This window comes from Mus musculus, chromosome 3 (assembly GCF_000001635.26).
Source record: "Mus musculus strain C57BL/6J chromosome 3, GRCm38.p6 C57BL/6J".
Taxonomy (NCBI): Eukaryota; Metazoa; Chordata; class Mammalia; order Rodentia; family Muridae; genus Mus; species Mus musculus.
The window spans coordinates 121,493,167-121,514,976 of record NC_000069.6 but is presented as its reverse complement, the minus strand read 5'-3'; the positions used below and the strand labels follow the sequence as shown (position 1 = coordinate 121,514,976).

Sequence of the window (21,810 nt, the reverse complement as noted above, 5' to 3'; positions counted from 1 at the left end):
TCACAAAATGGCGGCTGTCTGGTTTCCAACAATCCATGAGATGATCCAACGCTTCATAGCCTAGGAGTCTTACCCCATTGTTTGGGGCCCAGAGGGTCATGGGAGACCCTATGAAGGTATCTGTGGTTCTTGAAGATTCTTTAAAATTGATATTGCTATGTGTATTACATTTTAGAGAGGATCCCAGAAAAGATTAGCTTTCACCCAAACTCAAGATCCAAGTCAAACAAGCTTGGCTTCACTTTCTGAAGAGGATAGAAGAGAATCTTTACTGTCATTAGTATGACTTCTGGTTGACCCAGTCCATCCCCCCAACTATTCCTTAAAGAAATGTCATTATTGGGGTTAGCAAAGGGTTCAGGGAGTAAAGTGCTTGCTGCTCTAGCATGAGGATATGAGTTCAAATCCCCAGCACCCACATAAAGGCTAGCCACAGGGGTGTGCACGTATTACCCAGAGCTGGGAGACAAGGACCCAACACTCACTGACCAGCCAGCCAAGACGATTGGTGAGCGCCAGGTTTCATGAAGACCTGTCTCAAGACGGTGGAATGAGAGTGGGAGACAACTAAGACTGTCTTCTGACCTACACACACATGTGCACACAGAAGCACATGCACATGTAAGCATATACACAATCATGTACATACAACACACACACACAGAGAGAGAGAGAGAGAGAGAGATTGCTAGTGTTTGGGCTTCTGTGAGTTCCCTTAATCAGTTTCTCACCACATGTACATGTGTATCAGGCAATCGCTGTAGGAAACAGTGATTTTTTTTTTTTTTTGGCTGCCTATCTTTCTAACTCGTGCTTTGCAAGAAAGCTGCTAAACCTTTCTCTCTTTTTTTTTTTTACTATTTAAGTTGTGTGTTCGTGTGTGTGTGTGTGTGTGTGTGTGTGTGTGTGTGTGTGTGTGTGTGTTCAAGCATGCAGAAGTAGGTCAGATGCTATACCACATATGTGGAGGTCAGGGAATGGCATCCTGATTGTCTTTAGAGCCAAGTAAGCGTCTTTACCTGCTGAACCATGTCATTGGTCATAAAGTTCTTTTTATAAATACTGAGCTTATGGTTTGAGGATGTTGGAATTTTGAATATAAACATTTTGAAGAGAAATGATGAATCACTTTACCATGGATTCTGCCTTTTCTTCCCAGCAAGCCCTTTCCCTTATTTAACCGGTGCATCCCTCAGACACCCGAGTGCTATTCCTTGTTTGCATCAGTCTTGATAAATGATGCGGACGCTCTCCATCGGATTCTAAGTGGAATAATGGCGGGAAGAGACACCATCCTCGGCCTGTGTGTCTTCACATTCGGTAACTCTCCGTTAATTTTATTTAGCAACTGTGTATGGAATGGTGAATTTCCCAGCACTCAAGTACATAGTGTAATGAAATTCAACAGCTTTGACTTAAATACAGAGCCTGTCGATTTCCTTTCTAGATCTGTCCTAAGGTTCAAGGATAGACAGGGAACTGGAAGAGTGGAAGACCAGTTGACTCTCAGCCAGGCAGCTGCACTGGGGAGAGCTGAGTTAATATATTGGCCTGGTCTTTTGTTAGCTATGCATAAGAGAGAGGCGAATAAAACACTGTCACTTTATACAAAGTGCTAGCATCCAGGGACCAGACACGGGTTCTGCTAGCCCATGTGCCTTCATTTGTCCCTTAGACCAGAAGGCTGTTGAGTGGGAAAAGGTAGGAACTTGTGTTCTGATAGTGTCAGATACAATGCCCAGGGTGCCCTGGCAGAGACCTACTGACGGAGCTGAGACTCTGACCCAGGTCTGATTCTAAATCCTGTGTTAGTATCCACTGTACAGAAGCATCTATAAGCAGCCCCCTTGTTTTATTTGGAAGAATTAGTGTTCATAGTCTCAGATATTCAGAAAAACCACAATGCTAAAAGCCCAACTGTTAGAAAATAAAATGCAATACCTTATATACCCAGTTTATTTAATAATTATAACTTCAGTTGTGATGGATGATGGTGGTGCGTGCCTTTAATCCCAAGACTTGGAAGGCAGAAGCAGGCAGATTTCTGAGTTCGAGACCAGCCTGGTCTACAGTGCAAGTTTTAGGACATCCAGAGCTGCACAGAGAAACCTCATCCCAAGGGGATGGGGGATATTTTTGTAAGTTTGATTGTTTTTCATTGTCAGGGCATTATTCATTGAGATTTTACAAAAGTATCTAAGAGCATTGAGAGTTAGAACCATACACAGCCTAGCACAAAAGACAAAAGACTAAATTTTAAAAGTTAATTTGGACTTGTAGGAAAAATATGATTTCCGGGTACTGTGGAATAATTCATTTACTTATTCATCTTTAGCTATTTAAAATTTCCAAGAGTGCTAGCCTTTCAGAATCTACTTCCAAAGTAAACTTGTGTCACTGGCCTAGTGCCCTGAGTATAGTTTGCCGGAATACTTGGCTGTTGAGTAAACCTGTCAGCTGTCACTTCTCTGGGCTTGGTCCCATTTGATGCTCAGCACCCTTCCTCCCCAGGCCCCCTTCCACCCTGGCTCACCTTGGGCTTCATGTTCTGTGCTTACTTTCCAGCCCTGTCTCTGGCCATGTTGTTCGCCTTCCGGTTCATCTCGACCCTTCTGATCCACATTATCATCTCCTTGGTCATTTTGGGATTGCTGTGTAAGTATTTCCACTCTTTCTAAGTAAATGGGACATCTTTCCATTAAGTATAGAATGCAAAGGATGTTTGGTTGGATGGTTGGTTTTGTTGTTTAACTAACTACAGTCATAGAAGGGGACACAGTCTAGGCCCACTCTTTCACATATGAGGAAAACCAGGCCCAGAAAGGAGAGTGGGAGTCGATTCTGCCTCCTAAAGAAAGTTAATGCCCAATCTATCCTTGACGCTATCCCACTGAGTCGCTCCTGAGACCAGCCTCTGACGGAGTGACCCTGGAGCCCACAACGCTGGGCTGCGGATACAGCTCAGTGCTAGTCTTACCAAGCATGCACAGGACCTGATGCTCAATCCCCAGGGATGCAAACAAACAAACAACAAAACAAAACAAAAAATGTGTTTTACTGATACTCCTATACACTGTAGGGAAGAATTCCAGCTGGCCATGGTGAGGCACCCTTGTAGCTTCACTACTTGGCAGGCAGAGGCAAGTCTATGAATATCCATGAGTTCAAGGCCAGCCTGGTCTACATAGCAAGTTCCAAAGGCAGCCAGGACTATAGAGACCTTGTCTCAAAACAAACAAAGAATGAAACAAATAAAAAAAAAAAGTTTGGTGTGGGGAGATAGAATGAAGAAATTCAAACTTTCTTCCTTTTTTTAAAAATTTCATTTTGAAGGATTTATTCTGTGCTACACTTGCCCCTTGGGCCTGTGAGAACCCATGGTTGTCACACAAAGGCTCAGGTCAGTCTGCAGGGCAAGCCAGGGAAGGAGCAAACAGCAGGGGAGCCTGGTATATGCCTCTTTCCTTACCAATCAACGGATTGTGAATATCCCCAGGAGCTTTGGGGAAAGGGTGTCTGAGAGATAGAAACCCTATTTTTCAACTGGTTTAGGACATTTTAATTTCAAATGACCAACATGACTGCAATGGTATAATGCCCTTAAATAGTCAGTTCTGTTCTCAGGCAGCCACACAGAGCCCTGAGTTCCTGTATTAGTCACCTTTCCATTTCTGTGACAAGATACCTTGCAAATCAACTTAAAGAAAATTTGTTTGGACTCACAGGTTCAGTGACTTCAATCCATATTCCCCGGGCCCCCTTGTTTCTGAGTCTATAATAATATTCTCATGGTTGAAGCATTTGATAGTCTAAAGCTGATTGCCTCATGGCCACCAAAAAAACAGAAAGTTAGGGTCCCAGATGGCTCCCAAGAGCACATCTCCAGTGACCCACTTTCTTCAAGTAGATCCTACCTCCTAAAGTTTCTTCGGCCTCCCAGTAATGCCAACCAGCTGGGGAATCTAGCCTTCAACACATGAGCTTCTAGGGGTCATTTCAGTTCTAAATCATAACAAGCTCTGTACTGGAGAATGGCCATTGTGACTAGGCTCTATCACCCACCTTCCCATTCGTGATCAGTAGAAAGCTATGACCTCCCTAGAGTTACAATAGTGATGGTTTATGGTCATGGCTTTCCATAATCCAGAGTGTTTGCAGCATCAGTGGGACTCTGATAACCTGATCCTCATGGGCCGTGTAAAGGACCCACCTCTGTGAGTATGAAGCCAACCTCCAGCCCCTGGCCCCAGGGGCTGTCACCAGCAGACCTTATGTGAACACTTTAAAGTTTCGAGTAAATGCTGCTCCATCATTCTATTTGGTGCCACCCCTTCCTGATCACGCTCAGACTCATCCTGTTGGCTAGGTCCCTGTGTCTGCCCAAGACCAGTAAGTAGCTACCCCAGGCTGGACAGAGCCTCTGCAGGCTAACCTGGCTTGGCACAGATCACCTAGAGATAAGTGCCAGGCTACCAAGCTTTTGAGGCTATAGGATCCACTGTTTGGGCACTGTTACTGGGTCAACTATAAGTGGCTGGACTTACAGTGGTTGTATTTGTGTGTGTGTGTGTGTGTGTGTGTGTGTGTGTGTGTGTGTGTGTGTGTGTAGAAGAGGTAATCTCAGGACATATGCCATGCCTGCTGTTGCTTTATTTTCTAGTCGTCTGCGGTGTCTTATGGTGGCTGTATTATGACTACACCAACGACCTCAGTACAGAACTGGACACAGAAAAGGAGAATATGAATTGTATGCTAGCCTTTGCCATCATCTCTACAGTCGTGACAGTAAGCGTTCCAAAGCAACCCTAGGGAGGACTATTTCCCGAGAGAGCTGAGGTCAAAGGATTAGTGGTGGATAAGGAGAGAGTTAGGGGTTGGGGGGAGGGGGGTGACAGACACAAACCAAGAAGCTTGACCAGGAAGTGAATGGCAGAGAAGGCTAAGCAATTCGTGGGTGAAGGGCAGTGGATTCCTTAACCTGGAGACTTAAACTGTTTCTATGCAGAGAGGGGAAACCTAGTCGAGATGGCATAGCAAGTAGATTTTAGATGTACTCATTGTCCTTTTACGTCACGTTCTCTTATCTATTCGTAACCCATCTCTGAGTGTGTGATGCGGAGGAGGGAAAATACAAGATGTCTCTTTTACCCTTAAAGAGCCTCAGTCTCACCTTCTCCTACTCTTGGCTGGCTCTTTAGGAGGGTGTCAGGCCTCCTTCACTATGATGACTGTGGGATCTCACACAGGGACCCGATCATAGTTGGGGCTTAGTTCATGATTAGGAATGTAGCAGTTCAGGTGTAACAGAAGCAGTGACTATCCACAGGGAGGGCTACTTGATGAGACACTGGTTACAGGGTTGCTTTCCAGCCCCGCCCCTTTGCAGAGGGGTTCACTCTGACCTCTTTCTCACCAGGTCCTTCTCCTGGCCTTGATTTTTACCCTCAGGAAGAGGATAAAATTGACAGTTGAGCTTCTCCACGTCACAAACAAAGCCATCAGCAGCTGTCCTTTCCTGCTGTTCCAGCCACTGTGGACGTGTGCCATCCTCATTTTCTTCTGGGTCCTCTGGGTGGCTGTGCTGCTGAGCCTGGGCACTGCTGGTAAGTGGCACTATTTTAGGACTGTCAGCCGATTCCTGTGAGCACGTGACCTCTTGTGCAACCAGAGGCATCTGGAGGTGACGGTGAGGGAGCCAGGACATCTGTCTTGGGGGAACTCTTTTGTATTGGCTTTGGAGAAGCTGGGTTTCATGAGTAAATAAATTCAGTCAGGCTTGAACACTTAGGCAAAGCTGTAAAGCTGATAGGAAGACTTCTGTCAAATGTTGTCAAGTCTGGGGCTAGAGCATATAATTTAGTAGGTAGAGACCTTCCCTAGCAGGTATGAAAGCCTGGGACCAATCCCAGTGCCTTATCAACAGGGTGAAATGTCACATGCTTATAACCCTAGCATTCCTGAAGCAAAGGCAGGAAAATTAGAAAGTTTCAAGGTCATCCTTGACTACCTAGGAAGTTTGAGCCAGTCTTGGCTACATAAGACCCTGTCTCAAAACAAAGAAACAACAACAACAAGTCTTCAGGTTTAAACCTTTTCCAAGGTGATTTGCTAGCTCCTAGCATCACAGATGACAGAATCCAGGGAAGACTCTGCAAGGGAGGTATTTTCAGCTAAGCGAGTCAACAGTTAAAACAAGTATATGAGGAAGTTAGGATTGCTTTGACTTTGAAAAAGCAACAGTGTAGCCTCCGTTCTGCCTGCTGTATCCCATGGCTGCTTCTCCACCCTGGTCTTTCTCAGAATCCTTCCCTGCTTTCCCACACCAAGATGTGGACCAGGCATTCAGAGCTTCTGGCCTGATTTGATTTGGGGTAGGACAAAGTAGATGGGTGGGTAGATGGATGGATGAATGGGTGGATGGATGGATGGATGGACAGGTGGACAGATTGGGCATAGCTACAGAGACATGCATTTTGTCATGCTCCCCAATAGGATATTCACACTCTATGTCAGTGTCAAAGGGCCATCTGAAACCAAGCAGAGAGCTTATGTCCTGGCACGTCACTCTGCTGTTGCCTTCGATGATGATGAGGTTCTGCCTTGAAGAAGAAATGTAGCGGCCTGGGAGTCAGTGCAGTTTAAGGGGGTTGCCTTGCAACCACAAGGACCTGAGTTTGCTCACCAGAACCGGACTGGGAAGGCAGAGACAATCAGATCTGAGACTGGCTGGCTGGTGGATAGCCTGGCCTACGAGTCAAGTCCTACTGGTCAAGTTCCAGCCCAATGAATTAGATGATGCCTGAAGAGTGACACCCGAGGCTGTCTCTGGTCTCTACGTGTGCTTGCATATATGTGGACCTGCATAAATATGTCACACACACCACACCACAGCACAGCACACGTCAGCTGGAAGAAACAACTTGCTCAGTGATGACGACTTTCCTTTAGCTTTTTAGCTTTAGCTTTAAGCCCATTCATCCTTGCAGAGTAGTAACAGTGTGTGGGCAAGCGGTTGGTCTGTGAACCATGCCTCCGGGGAGATCATCCTGAAAATTCGGTGACTCCGCTCTTTGATTTGGTGATGGCCCAATTCACACCCTGTGGCAAGGACGAGCACCAAGTTGCGTTTACGAGCCTGTTACCGGACAGGTAAGAGCAAGAGTGGATGTTACGCAATAGGCCGGTGCGATTCCCTAATGTGGGATCAAGCATGTCTTCCCCCTTACTTCCTCCATTCAGTGAGGCAAAATACACACTCCTGAGCAACTCTATAGCACAGACCACAGGCTCGTGTCCCAGGACAACTTCAGTATAGTGGATTCTTTCAGAACTTGCCTCCTCCTCTGCCAAAGTTGAGTGGCCCTTTGGAATTAAGACGCTCACAGGCTCCTTGGAAAGCCCTTGGAGACACACTTGTCCAGCTTCCAGGATGTGGTAGAAGCAGGCTCTTCTGCTTGGGGGATCTCTGAAGGCCTCCAGTGAATGCCCAGCAACTGCCCAGAGAGTCTTTGTGGTGCCGGCTCTATGTGCTCTACTTGGTCAAGCAGACAGACTGTAATCATCAGGGTGAACTTTGTGTAGAAAGAAGAGAAAGCTGAAAGAAGGAAGGTAAAGTAGCCAAGATTGCAGTGCCTTCAGGTCCCACAACCTCTGCTCTTTCTCGTCACTTCATAGTTGGAAGAGCCGCCTGGGCTCCAACCACTGTGTCTCACACTTCAGCCTTTAGGAAAGCGACAGGAAGGAAGATGAGTATCCTTCCTCAGAAGACATGAGCTGTACTACTACCTACCCCCAATGGCCAGAGCCAAGGGACATGGTAACACCTACTGCTAAGGAGGATGGGAAATGTAGTTTCCATTTGGCCCGCCATGCACAGCTAAAAACTTACAGGGTCTATTACCTAGAGGAGTGGGAAGTCTTTATTACAAGGGCACTTGAGAGCCTTTCTCGAGCTCAGTGTAGTCTCAGTGCTATCAGAAGACAGAGCAGTAGCCGTGGCGCACAAAGGGGAGAAACAAACAAACTCTTGCCTCTACCTACCTCACTTCCTGAACAAAGTACCCACCCTGCTGTGCAAGTGGATAGGGTGGAAATTGCCAAGATATCAGAATACACTGAAGGAGCCAAACCAGGCTCCGTGCAAGTGAGGAGAGGACCCGGTCTCAGAGAAGAAGGAAAAGACCCAATCCTGAGAGTTGAGAATGACGTCATGGAGTTACAGCCCCAGTGCTAACTTGGAATTGAGCTCCTAGCTAGACACCCCATGACATTCTCCTGCGTGCGCCCAAACAAGAGCGCCACCAGCCTCAGCCAACAAGGCCCCAGAGCGAAGGCAGGAAGGCAGGAGGTCATTCTTCGGTTGAAAGCAGCCCTTTTCCCCCTCAGCCACCGAATGGTGTCAGAACATGATCGTTTTCTGTTAGGGCAAGGGCTCAGTTGGCATCGACGAGGAGAGCCTAGGGGAAAGAAGCGAAAACTGAGCGTCTAGAACCGAATGTAGGTCTCCAAGTAAGCTGATCTTTGGCTTCACAGTAGAGCAGGTACCACAAAGAGCTACCACCTGTCCTCCCTGCTAGAGCCCAGGACTCCCTCCTGCCACCTGACCCTCCTGTCTGCACACTCAAGGGCTGCCCAAGAACACAGAGTCCCCCATTGTTCCCCAAGGCCTCTTCATCCAGGATCAGTGGCTTCGAGCCAAGCAGGCCAGCAACTGCATCGATTTTTTTTGACTCTAGGAAGATGCCCCAGCTGTGCCTCTGAGAAGGGTGAACTACTTCCACATCTTGGGAAAGGATGCTTGCCAGAGGATGTAGGTGAACAGTGCACAGTGCCTCCTTATGTCATTTAATGTCCTCTCAGGCAATGACATGAGGACAGAGTTTCTCTGTGACCTACACTAAAGTTGTAAATGTTAGGGGGTATCCTCAGTAGGTAAATATTTGTGAGCTTTCTCTGGGAATAACAGTTGAATAAGTTAATAATTTAATGTGGGGGACTGGGGCTCAGTGGTTTAGAACACTAGCTGCTCTTCCAGAGGTCCTGAATTCAATTCCCAGAAACTACACGGTGACTCATAACCATCTATAATGGGAACTGATGCCCTCTTCTGGTGTGTCTGAAGACAATTACAGTGTGCTCATATACATAAAATAAGTAAATAGATCTTTTAAAAATATTTAAGTGAAAAATATAGTGACTTTTGGCAGGTCATGCTTTCTCACGTAAGCCATTTCTCCAGTGACTTAGTTCTTCTGTTAACTAGTTTGCAAAGACGTGGGGTTTTTTTGGAGTCTTCTCAGCAAAACATTCCTAACAGTGGTGACTTCCTGCCTACTAATTCTTATCCAACAAAATAAAGAGGCCTGAGGTGGTCTATATCTGTCACTCCCCCACTGGGGAAGCTAAAACTGAAGATCAGAACTCAAGGTCTAGGCTACAAAGAGAGACCCTGTCTTTAAAATCCAGAACTCAAAATAAAGCAAAAAGTGAACATTGTAGCTATCCAGCAGGCGCTGTGGTTGAATGGAAAAGTGGCCTGATGGTCTGGGTGACCCCTGATCTCTAAGGTGGTCTAGCAGCCGGGATGGGAGAACAATAGAAAAGGCCCAGCGCAGGACAGGTACCTCCAGGTCCCTGCTCTGGCTGAAAGGGACAATCACAACCGCGTACACAGTGTGTTTAGAAGGCTCAGACAGGGTTTCCCATCAAAGGATCTGGGATCCAGGCTGCTTCAGATTCCCTGGGGAATTAATTCTCTGTGCTTTTCCCCCCATGCCATCCATGCAATGGAAAAATGATGAGAGGCTGGGCTGGAGGAGAGCTTTGCCTTGCAAATGAGGGGCCATATGTTGTTGATGTTAGGAATTAGCGTCCAGTAGGAATGTCTCCTGCTAGCCTCAGCTGTGTGTGTTATTTGTTTCCCTCCTCTGCTATGCTTGGTGAACTTGAGAACATAGTATCAGAGAAATGTATCAGCGATCTAGAAGATAACAGATGATTTTACTGAGCCTCCTGGTGGGTGGCCGACCTTGTTGCAGGAACAGGGTGTGAGAGAGAAGTCAGAGAGACAGCAGTAGCCCTTGCCTTTCAGAAGTGCAGGTCATTTCACCTCTGCAGAGAAAAGCTGTCCCCCATGCATTGCTCCATGCCTTGCTCCAGTGTGAGCCGACCTAGAATCCACTCCCTTTCCCAACTCTTACCCCAGCTCTCCGCCACAAACGGTCTCCGAAGCTAAGGATTTTTTTTTTTTGTTTTGAGATAGGGTTTCTCTGTGTCTTAGAACTTGCTCTGTAAACTGTCCAGCCTCAAACTCACAGAGATCCACCTGCCTCAGCCTCCCAAGTGTCAGAATCTAAAGGTATGCACCACCACTGCCCAACCAGAAGCTAGGCATTCTTAGAATTTGTTTCTAGTAGTCTATTTCTTGGATGGTTGTCTACAAATCCCTTGGGCACGTATACATAAGTATTTCTTGTACATTTTTTTTCATATTCTCCCTTCTTCCAACAGATACTCATTGTCTGACTATCATGTGCTCAGCTCCAGAGATGTATTTTGTGTGCCTACTGTGTACTTTGGGTACTTGAAATATTTTGATAAGTCAGTCAATAGTCTTTTCCACCAAGAGGGGCAAATGTATCATATGTCCCAAGGTGCTCATTTCTATGAAAAAAAAAAATGTTGTTGTCTTAGTTAAGATGTCTATTGCTCTGATAACGCACCATGACCAAAAGCAACTTGTAGTGGGAAGGATTTATTTGGGCTCAAGCTTCCAGGCTACAGTCCATTATTAAAGGAAATGAGGACAGGAAGTCAAACACGACGAGAACCGAGAGGCAGAAGCTGATGCAGAGGCTGTGGGGGAGTGATGCTTACTGGATTGCTCTCCATGACTTACTCTGCCTGCTTTCCTATAGCACCCAGGGCCACCGGGTCAGGGGTGTACCTCCCGTGGTGAGGCAGACTCTCACATATCAACCACCAATCAAGAAAATGCACATTTTTCTCTCTTGAGATTCCCCCTCTAAGTCGAGCTCATGTGAAGCTGACATAAAACTAGCCCTCAAAGTTGTTATCCACCAGTATAGAACCCGGAAGGGAGGGACATCTTTTTTCTTTCTTTGTCCCTTGGCTCGGTATGCCATATCCGGTACTTGACTGCTGGACACTGGAGACAATGGAACTTTCCTCTTATTTTTCCCTAATTGTCCTGTAACCAGGGCAGAGGCAGAAGCCAAGCTGAGGGTCAGAAGGCTCGAATCAGTAGGACCCGTGGGCCAGGTTTCTGGAAAAGCTCCAAGAAAATATACAGAATGTGCTAGAAAATGGAGTCTTTTGAAATTGTGTCTGCTCCCTTTTGGATATTGTCCTACCCAGCTGGCCTGTCTTCCTTAAGAATCTGCCATCTACAGTGATCAGTGTACCACTATAGACTCTAGAAAAGCTTTAAAACGTGCCTACAACATCAAGGCTATATAGCTTGATACATTTTAATCAGAGAATTAAGAGTGATCTTAGAACTTTATCTCAAAGATCTTTAATCGAATATGGGGGAATTGGAACAATGTCTCCTCTCCTTCCAGAGGACCCAGGTTCAATTCCTAGCACCCAGATGGTGACTCACAAGCATCTGAAATTCCAGTTCAAGAGATTTTTTTTTAAATACCTTCTATGTCCTCCATGGACACCAGGCATACATATGGCACACAGACATAAATGCAGACAAAGCCCTCATGCACATAAAATCAAAATTAAAAAATAGAATATGTCATTTAAAGAATGTCTATCCATCTCTACATTTATCTACTCGTTCAACAATTGCTGTAAGTTAAAAATCCTATTAAAACACACGGACATAGTGAGTTAGTGATGGTGCCTACCCTTGGTCCTAGCACTTGGAGGCAAGTTAAGAAGATCTCTGAGGGTGGGGCCAGTCTAATCTACAAAGAGTTCCAGAACATCCAGGGCTCTGCAGAGAAACCCTGTCTTGTAAAATACAAAACACACGGACAATGCAGGTTTCCTTATTTGGAAGACAAAGAAAAACTTATATTAAGTAAGGTAGGTAAGTGACCGGAATAGTTGGTAAGATGTAAGGAGAAAATAAAGCAGAGGACAGGGGCGTCAAATGCCTGAGGAGGCTGGAACTCAGTTTTTAATTTGGCCCTTGGGTTGGGTTAGGGTTAGGGGTGGGTTAGGGTTGTATTAGGGTTAGGATTATGGTTGGGTTAGGGTTAGGGCTAAACAAATATACTTGAACAAAGACTTGAAAGCGTTGTACAGGGCCACAAAGCTGGCTTAGGGAAGGAAGAATGTCCCAAGTATCGGACCATAAAGAAGACAGGGTTCTGGGGACAGGAAGGAGGCAGATTTAGCTAGAGTGGTGTCATTAATAGAGAGGTGAATTCATGAAGGCAGTCAGAGAAGAAATGGGGTAAATCCTGGGGCTGTGAAATGGGAAATCTGGAGAACCCAGACCGGACCCGATGCTCATTTTAACAGCAGTAATGCTTAGTAGAGAGGAATGGTGTTGCATGGCTACTGGGTCTGTGCAGTGCAGTGTGACATACTGGGTTCTGAGGCTACTTTAGAGAGTGTCGTATCTGATGATGTAATAGATGGGAGAGGGAGGTAAAGGAGTTGGCGGTGGCTTTGGGTTGGTTCACGTGGTCTCTCACTTTAGCAGCAGGAAGATGTGAAGGTCATGAACTGAGATGGAGCAGAAAGCTGAGTGCATTTCATGAGTAGAAATTAGTTTGGGGAGTTATTTTTAATAACTATATGGATATTTCCAATAAGCAATTATCTATGAGCCTGAAGTTCAGAAGGAACACATAAACAGTATCTGGGAGTAGATAAAGAAAGGATTGTGCTTTGAGATAGTTCACTGTTGTGTTAGGATGTCCAGGGCTAGCTGTAGTCCGGTAGCTGTGCTTTGGAGGTGTCATATCACCCTGGCTTTTGGTGATTGTGTTCTTTTGAGGTCCTTTAACCATCTGGATGGGTTTGGTCTCTGGATATTCTTGTCATAGTAGTTATTGGGAGGGGGATGAACCTCAATGGTCCTGGTGTGGCAGGTCTCTGATGGCTATCCTTGGGCTGTATAGTTTCTGATGTGCAGGTCTGTATGGCTCAGGAGCCTCCGGTCCAATGGAAGTCGCCCTGGGTTAGCAAGCTGCTCAGGGCAGTTTGGCCTGGCCCACAGTGCTCAGAGAACAGGGAAGATGGGAGGGGGAATGCTTAACTGTATGGTTCAGGAGTCTCGGGTCTGATAAAGGTAGGAGGAGGGGGTGGTAGAAGAATGGAGGTTCTCCCTGGGCTAGTGGGCTGTTCAGTGCAGCCTGGCCTGGCTTGGCTCAGAGTGCTCAGAGAGTAGGGAAGTGGGAAGGGAAAGAGAAGTTCACCTGTATGGTTCAGGAGTCTGACAAAGGTGGAGGAGAGGTAGAGGGACATTTCAATGTTAACGCCCTGGAAGACCAGGGTGTAGCTCAGTGGTAGAGCACTTGCTTAGATTTGCTCTTGAAAAAATAAATAAATGGGCTCTGGAGATGAGAAGGGACAGCAAGATGGGTTGAAAGTGAAGGCCAGAGCTAGATGACAAAGGTGGTTTCTGGGAAAGAGTAGCTGGGCATCTGAGTGGTTCAGTGTCTAAGGCAGGGATGAAGATCTCAGCATTGACTTACGACAGCAACTTGGAGGTCAGATTGTTGTAGAGACGTGAGCATAAATTGACAGAGGGTGGGAGGGAAGGAATTGGAGGATCTAATATTGACCATGAATCAATCTGGAGGGATTTAACTATGAAAGAGGCAGAAGAGAGGAAAGAGTCCAGAGGAGATTTTTTTTTTAATGGAGACAGTTAGTAATGGCTCAGGAAAGGGAGTATTTTGGTGGGGGTGGAGGATCTAGTGGCAGGGTTGGCCACAGGCTCAAGGGCAGCTTATCATTTTAAGGACTGGGGTTAAATTCCGGACATATCGATAAGTATGCCTGGGGAGTTGGCATAAGGAAAGGTCTTCTGATTGCCTCATTTTTCCTTGAGTAACAGGAATTGAGGTTGTTGGCTCTGAGGTTGGAGGAGAGATTAGATAGCCGTTGTCTAGAAGATAAGATGAACAAACAAACACGGTCATCTGTAAGTCCCTCGGACTCTCAGAGGAGTTATCAAGGGTTCTTTTGCCTCTTCTATTTTTGCTCCTAATAGCTAATGTCCACCCAAATGTCCAAGTACTGGACTCAGTGAGTGTTGACTGTCAACACTGGATCATTTTACCCATGATTCATTTGCAGCTAACCCTGCATCTCACTCGCTGTTCTTAGCCCCTTATCCACTAATTACACTTGCTAGCATATAACCTTAGAGTAGCGATGTGATGGAGTCACAGAGAGCGAGAAGTCGCTATTACTACCCTCAATCGAAGAGTGGAAAAAACAAACAAACAAACAAAAAACCCTAGATTTCTAGAAGGTTCCATGGTTTGTTTGTGGTTGGTCAGCCGCCCTCGAGGATCTTGCCTGCACCAACACAGCCCGTCCAGGAGAGGGCAGCCCTGCATGCATAAGCACGCCTGCCCCGCCCTCAGGCTCTGGAACACTGACTATGAAGGTCCTTCTGTTCCCATTCAAGCTGCAGTCCTTGATCCTTTGAGAGATCTGCTTCGAGCAGTGTTTCCTCCCAGGTAGCATTTGGCATCATATGAAAGTATTTTGAATTATCAGAAATGGGGAGTAGAGGCAAAGCAAACTCCTAAACACCCACAAAGGCATTAAACCATCACTACATCCTATGCAGAAATGTCTGCTCCAAAATGCCAATGAGTGCCTTGAGAAGCTAAACAATCCTGTCTTGGTGAACATCTATAAACCGCTCAGTAAAACTGATAGAGAGGCACAAATAATAGACAGCCTCAGGAGACGGAAAGATGGCTCCTGGAGCGCAAGCAAGTGCTGTGCAAACTTAACAACCTGTGCTTGGATCCCCAGAACCCACATAAAAGCTGGACGTGGTAGTGCACGTGTCTGCAATCCCAGCATGCCATAGGAAAAGGGAGGAGGAGACGGGCGAAGCTCCGGAAGCTTATGTTCCAACTACCCTGGCTATTGCAGCCATAAAGAGACTATCGCAAACAAGGTGGTAAGTCGAGGACCAGTACATGAAGGTTGACTTCCGACTGCCACATGCAAGGGACGGCACATGTGCCCACACCCACGCACATAAGCACACCCGATTGCCGGCACGCAGGGGATATGTAGGGGAGATTTGATACTTCAACCCACAGAAATTAGTCAAAAATAGCCTCTGGGTTTGGCTTTTTTAAAAGATGTCAAGTCTTTGAGGGTCAAGTGCATCTTGATTTATCACTTCAAGTGCTCCACTTGCTGACCGTTATCACCAGTGTGACAAACTAGGAAATGTGTAACAATGGCCATGCAGGGCAGCCAAGAGGAAAGATTGTCCCCTCTTAGCATCCATACTAGCTTTCTGTCTGTCTGAGAAAAATGATGCCCCACCCCACTCTATGTAAATATTCTGTACCTCCAAAGCATAATTTGCTGTTGGCACTCGTCATCTTACAGAAGAGGAACTGCAAGCTTCTCAGGCCCTGTGCACTTCAGATGGTTCAGAGTATGGGTCTCAAAGCCTGCTGGCTGGCCTGATGTATCTAAGGGGCATGGTCACCACGAGGGTCATTTGCTTGTTGCTGGGAACACTTTTCTAAAACATAGCAGCTTTAGAAAAACATAGGCAGATTTCTGAGCTCACCTGAAATGCGTCTCCTTCCCAGCCAGATGAGCTGGACAGTCAGTAGACCACTGTTGGCTTGTCTCTGTAAAGCAAGCTACCCCACTACTTCCCACAGTGGCCATCTTGCTTGACAGAACTTAGAGAGGAAGGAATGGAGACAAGCCAGCGGAATCTGTTTTGCTGAACATTTATTATCTTCAGCCTTTCCCTCGCTGTGTGAACTCTAGGGCGAGCGTCTAAAGGCAAATGAACGGATGAACTGAAAGTCCACGTGTAGATGCGACAAGAGATACAAAAACATGTTTAAATCATGGGCAGGTTGTAGGTTTCACCAAAGACCAAAGCACCCATTTCTTCCTTATAATAAATAGTTTACTTGAAAAGCTCATGGGAGAACATTTGAAATCAAGCCCAGGCACAGAGCTGGGAGCTGGTTTACCAGTGTCTGCAGGATTGGTAGATATTTGTAATATCTACCGATATTTAAGGATGCTTTAGGTCAGAGGAGAAAGGAAAGCACACCAATAGTGAGCATTATTAAAACACCCTTGCTGACCTTAATGCAATACTGTGCTCCTGGAATACAGGATAGTGATCATATAAGAACGACAGTGATAATGATAACTGTTATCACCCAGGGAAGGCTACTTCTGTGGGCCAGGCTTTATCTCAGAAACTATTCAGATTATATCACTTTATGCTCAAACTACCAAGAAGGAGTTAGTACGCAGGCAAGACTAAGATTCTAAGAAGCTAGATAATGCGTCCTAGGCTTCTACAAGAAGGTTAACATTGAGATCTGAACCAAGGAAAGTAGGCATTTCACATGTGCCAAGAGGGTTTGCTCTTGAAACAAACTATAAGTGGAACCTGTTTGAGTAAAGGAAGACTCTAGAGTCTCTTTTATTGAGTCTACGGATTTGTTTTGTTTTGTTTTGTTTTGGTGAAGAGTTCTATAATACAGTCTTAATATTTTGTGTGTTTTTGTCAATGTAACATATTTGGCCTCCATCACACAAGACTATGTAACAGAAAATGCACAGGGCAAGGTATTTTTCTATTACTCATGAAACATCACTAATGTTGGACTCTTCGGCACCCATTTTCATGCCTTCAAAGGAGAATGAGTTTTAGGGTGTATGTCAACTGTCTTCCAAATTCCCTATAGTCACTGTCAATAGCGTTGGCACTATTTAAATTCTTAGTGTTTGGTGTATGACCTTAAGCTCTGACAGCTGCATTTTTGCATACTGCCAAAGACCAAGCGTGAAGAAACATGGTTCACTGAACCGTCTTCCAGGATACGGGAACTATCGGTGTAAAGCATGTTTGTATTATAAACTTTAGGTACTGCCCAGGTGATGGAAGGTGGCCAAGTGGAATATAAGCCTCTTTCCGGCATTCGGTATATGTGGTGGTACCATTTAATTGGCCTCATCTGGACTAGCGAATTCATCCTTGCATGCCAGCGGATGACTGTAGCAGGAGCAATGGTTGCTTGTTATTTCAACAGGTGAGTCCACTCTTTTATCCCTGAGGTTTGTCTGGGTGCTTTGGCTTGTATATGCATCTCTGAAGATATTTGCCAGTTTTTTACTCAATGCCTTAAAAGAGAGTAACAATAATTAGGAAAGGGGAAAAAAAAAGCCTGCATGGTGGCACACGCCTTTAATCCCAGCACTTTGGAGGCAGAGGCAGGTGGATTTCTGAGTTCCAGGACAGCCTGGTCTACAAAGTGAGTTCCAGGACAGCCAGGGCTACACAGAGAAACCCTGCTTCAAAAAAAAAAAAAAAAAGAAAAGAAAAAAGGACTAAGTTAAAATTTGGCCTATATGCTCACTTATTGGTCAGCGGAAATAGTCTCCCTTAAACCCCAAAATTCTCTAGGCTCTTTTGCTTAAACTATAATGTAGTTTCGTGTAATGTAGAAAGAAATTAGACAGCAAAGTAATTATATTCTCTAGAATTTAAAAATACCTAAAAGAAAAGCTTGTATTCTCCTGTAACTATCCATTCTTAAATACTATGGATCTATTTTATTTATTTTATTTTTATTTTTTAATTTTTTTTGGCTTTTTTTTGAGACAGGGTTCTCTGTGTAGCCCTGTCTATTCTGGAACTCACTCTGTAGACCAGGCTGGCCTTGAACTCAGAAATCTGCCTGCCTCTGCCTCCCAAGTACTGGGATTAAAGGCATGCGCCACCACTGCCCGGCCTATGGATCTATTTTAAATACACTCCAGTAACTATATCAATGGTTTTATCTTTGTAAAAATCAGAAGGATATTTACTTGGAAAAATAATGTTACACCCTAAAGGAACTGTGAACTATAATTCATGTCCTTAGAGTTAAGTGCCAGGGAATTAATTACTTACTTCAGTGTCTATGGCACATTGCCTCATGAAAATAATTGAGGACTATTGTTCCTCTACTCCCGCCCCACCCCCACTCACCTGTACCTGGGCCGTGTGCATCTCTTGAGTATAACTCTCCTCGGATTAGAGCCAGAAGAGCAGGCCCAAGACAATGACAGGGTTGCACTGGAAGAAGCAGTTTGCTCCTGGCAATGCTGACCCTCCTCTGGTCTCTCAGACCAAATGAGTAGATAAACATGAGCTTTCTGGAGTCCAAAAGCCAAGCAGCCAAGATTCATGCCACTAAGCAGTTGCCTCTGGATGATAAAGAGCACTGTGTGGGCTTTTAATACAGTGGTACCCTTTGGGAACCACATCATTAGGAACTCTGGAGGACTCACAGAGGGGCTGCTGCCCTTGGTTGGCACTGAGAGCCTCCCAGAAGCAGGAGATGGGAGTTGCTTCGTTTCCTATAAAGAAGAAAGATCTTCTCCCTCAGGTAACACATCTGTCTGAGAGAGAGAGAGAGTTATCTTAGCATAACCAGACCAAAGTGTTTCCAGCAAGGACTTGGATGTGGAGGCCCGGTGGTTCCGGGACATTGATCTCATCCCTACCTTCTCTCCACACTCTGTCATTAAAGAATTGTACAGGTCACGAGAAATGGACAAGCAATGACAGGCAATGAGAACTATCAGGCTTTGGATGCTAATTTAAAAAATAAAATAAAATTCAGCTGAATGATGAAAACTGAAGACATGACTAAGCACACTAGGAAAAGCTAGAAGGTCTGCTTGTGAGTGTTGGCTGTGTGCAGTTGTGCAAGAGTGGCAGGATTCAAGCATAAAGTGTGCTTTAAATTTGGCCAGATGGCTCAGCGGGTTAAAGTGACTGCCACGAAAAGCCAAGCGACCTGAGTTTGATCCCCAGAACCCATGCTAGAAAGAGAGATCTCACTTCCAGACGTTGTCCTCTGACCTCCACCAGGGCGCCCCAGGCCTCATGTTTCCACATACACAGCATACACACAAGCACTCAACAATAATAGATACAAATTTAGAAAGACAGATTGAAAAATACAGATAAATACAAAGCAAACTGTGCTTCCAGAGATGTTAAATCTTCAACCCCTAGATCCTTCTTCTTCCAGAAAGAGAAGAGGCCTTTGCTCTCCAGGGCTATAACCTAGAAGAGGGTCAGAACTCGGAGTATCTGGCAAAGCTGAGTTGTGGGCAATACTATGCACTGAAGCAGGGAGAGCCACACCTCCCCACAGCCCACAGCTCAGTTCCAGGGTGATGGCAGCCAAGTTGGTCTCTAAAGGGGGGAAAGGTCCAAGAAGCTTTCTAACCCAAGTCAGGTGCCACATGATGAAGCTCCCAGAGAAACAGACCTCCAGATTCCTATGTCAGCAGTGGTACTCTGGTAGACAACAAGCAAGCTCTCTCCCACAGAGCATCTGACTTAGTTAGGGTTTTACTGCTGTGAACAGACACCATGACCAAGACAACTCTTATAAAGTACAACATTTAATTAGGGCTAGCCTACAGGTTCAGAGGTTCAGTCCATTATCACCAAGGTGGGAGCATGGCAGTATCCAGGCAGATGTGGGACTGGAGGAGCTGAGAGTTCTACATCTTCATCCAAAGGTGGAGAGGAGAAGACTGACTTCCAGGCAGCTAGGACGAGGGTATTAAAGCCCATGCCCACAGTGACACACTTTCTCCACCAAGACCACACCTCCTAATAGTGTCACTCCCTGGGCCAAGCATATTCAAACCACCACAGCATCCAAGGGTGTTTTGAACTGTTTACTTGTGGTTACTATGCATACAAAGAAAGTGAAAGAGATTAGAAACCAAACAAAAGGAATTTAGGGAAAACAGACACAATGCAAGCTGCAAAGGAAGCTAGCGATGGTGCAGGAGACACACCAATAACATCACCAAAGAAGACTAATGGACTCATAGTCTAAAGTCCCTCCCACAAAAATGAGCATTGTGAGAATGAGAAAGATCCTTTGATAATGAACAATCTCAAAAGTAAGAATCTGCTGTTGGATGCTTCAACTAGGAAGCTGAAGAGCTCTTCCTGAAAGTTGAACAAAAAAAGTTGTTGTTTCGTTGGTTCCTTGGGTGGTTGGGTGGGTGGACCAGTGAATGGGTTTTGGTGTTTGTTTGTTTGTTTGTTTGTTTGTTTGTTTGTTTGTTTTTGAGGCAGGGTCTCTTCTAGCCCAACCACCAAACATGCTGTGTTGCTGAGGGTCACCTTGAACCTCTCTGATCCTCTTGCCTCCTCCACTGAAGGTCTGAGATTTCAGGCATACATTACCACATAGAGCTTTTTAATGATGATGATGATGATGATGATGATGATGATGATGATGATGATGATGATGAAAGACTATCAAAGAAACCTTGGGAGGTGAGGACAAAAGTTAAAAGCTTCCAGAAGTTTCTCAAAGGAAAAGAGAAAAGATCAGCCAAGCTTCAGAATCAAATCTGGCATCCTGACAGGCAGCAGCAGCTCTGCACCCAGACAACAGCAGTGAAAGTGAAAGACAACAGCAGTGAAAGTGAAAGACAACAGCAGTGAAAGTGAAAGACAACAGCAGTGAAAGAAAGACTGTCCATACTCCCAGGACCCTGACCTCCAGTTCTGTACTGGTGCCCACCCACCATCGATCAAGGGTCAACAGTCACGCTCACACAAAATCCCCAGAGATTTCCCTAGAACATCCTTTCTTGGAAGGATGTTTCCACTGATAGTCCTGAGTGAGCTGGGCAGGGGAAGGAACTTAAGAACGTGAGCAATGGGTAGAGAAGAGGCGGGAGTTCCGGGGAAGGTGGCAGCGTTGCGATCACTGTAACAAAAAGTCAAGGCTAAAGCAGAGGAAGGGAGAGACAGAGATAGAGAGAGACAGAGACAGACAACACACAGAGTGTGTGTATGCGTGTGAGAGAGAAATAGAGAGAGAAACAGAGACAGACACGGGGTGACAGACACACACACACACACACACACACACACACACAGAGAGAGAGAGAGAGAGAGAGAGAGAGAGAGAGAGAGGAAGGAACAGATGTGCTTATGCTTAAATACATTGAAATTTACACTCAGCTCGGTGTAGAATGAAGCCCAAGGGAAAGAAATCAAATATAAAAAAATGTGTTACAGGTGTGAACTCCAGGAAAACCTCCAAGTTGTACAGAAAAGGCAACACAACTGAACACTGCTACTTGCATCAGCTGGGAACGACCCTTCCTCACTGCCCATTCTATTTATGTACTAATGATGCGAGCGTGAAACATTAACTAACAAAATTAGTGTCATTGAGTAGTAGTGAGAAGGTGAGGGTTATGTCGGGGAAGAGGGTAGGGAATGAGACCTGAATCTTCTGTATGGGACATCTATTATGAAATGTTACAGGACAGGGTGTGGGGGGGGATGAAACTCGGGTCACCTGGCTTTCCCCATGAGCTGTCTCTCTAGCCCTGTGGTGTAGATTTGTAACCCCAGCATTAGGAAGGTACCAATAGGCAGATCCTTGGACAGTGATAGACCTCGAGTCAAAAAGCAAAGTTTGGATGGCACCTAAGAAACAACATCCCACCCTGCTATTCCAGGTTGACCTCTGAACTCCACATGTTCAGAGGAACAAGGGGGGGGGGGAGGGGAGGGGAGGGGAGAAGAGAGAGGAGGGAAGAGGG

The 21,810-nt window shown here is 45.6% G+C and overlaps 1 protein-coding gene across 1 annotated transcript in view; it reads left to right on the top strand.

The window, feature by feature from the left end:
• Positions 1–21,810, top strand: part of Slc44a3 (solute carrier family 44, member 3) — a 72,817-nt gene that overhangs the window by 17,368 nt on the left and 33,639 nt on the right. Inside the window, exons 6-10 of the mRNA NM_145394.3 lie at positions 1,160–1,320; positions 2,566–2,655; positions 4,661–4,785; positions 5,417–5,603; positions 17,093–17,258. Of these exons, the coding sequence (NP_663369.2) occupies positions 1,160–1,320; positions 2,566–2,655; positions 4,661–4,785; positions 5,417–5,603; positions 17,093–17,258 (729 nt within the window). The remainder of the gene's footprint in view (positions 1–1,159; positions 1,321–2,565; positions 2,656–4,660; positions 4,786–5,416; positions 5,604–17,092; positions 17,259–21,810) is intronic.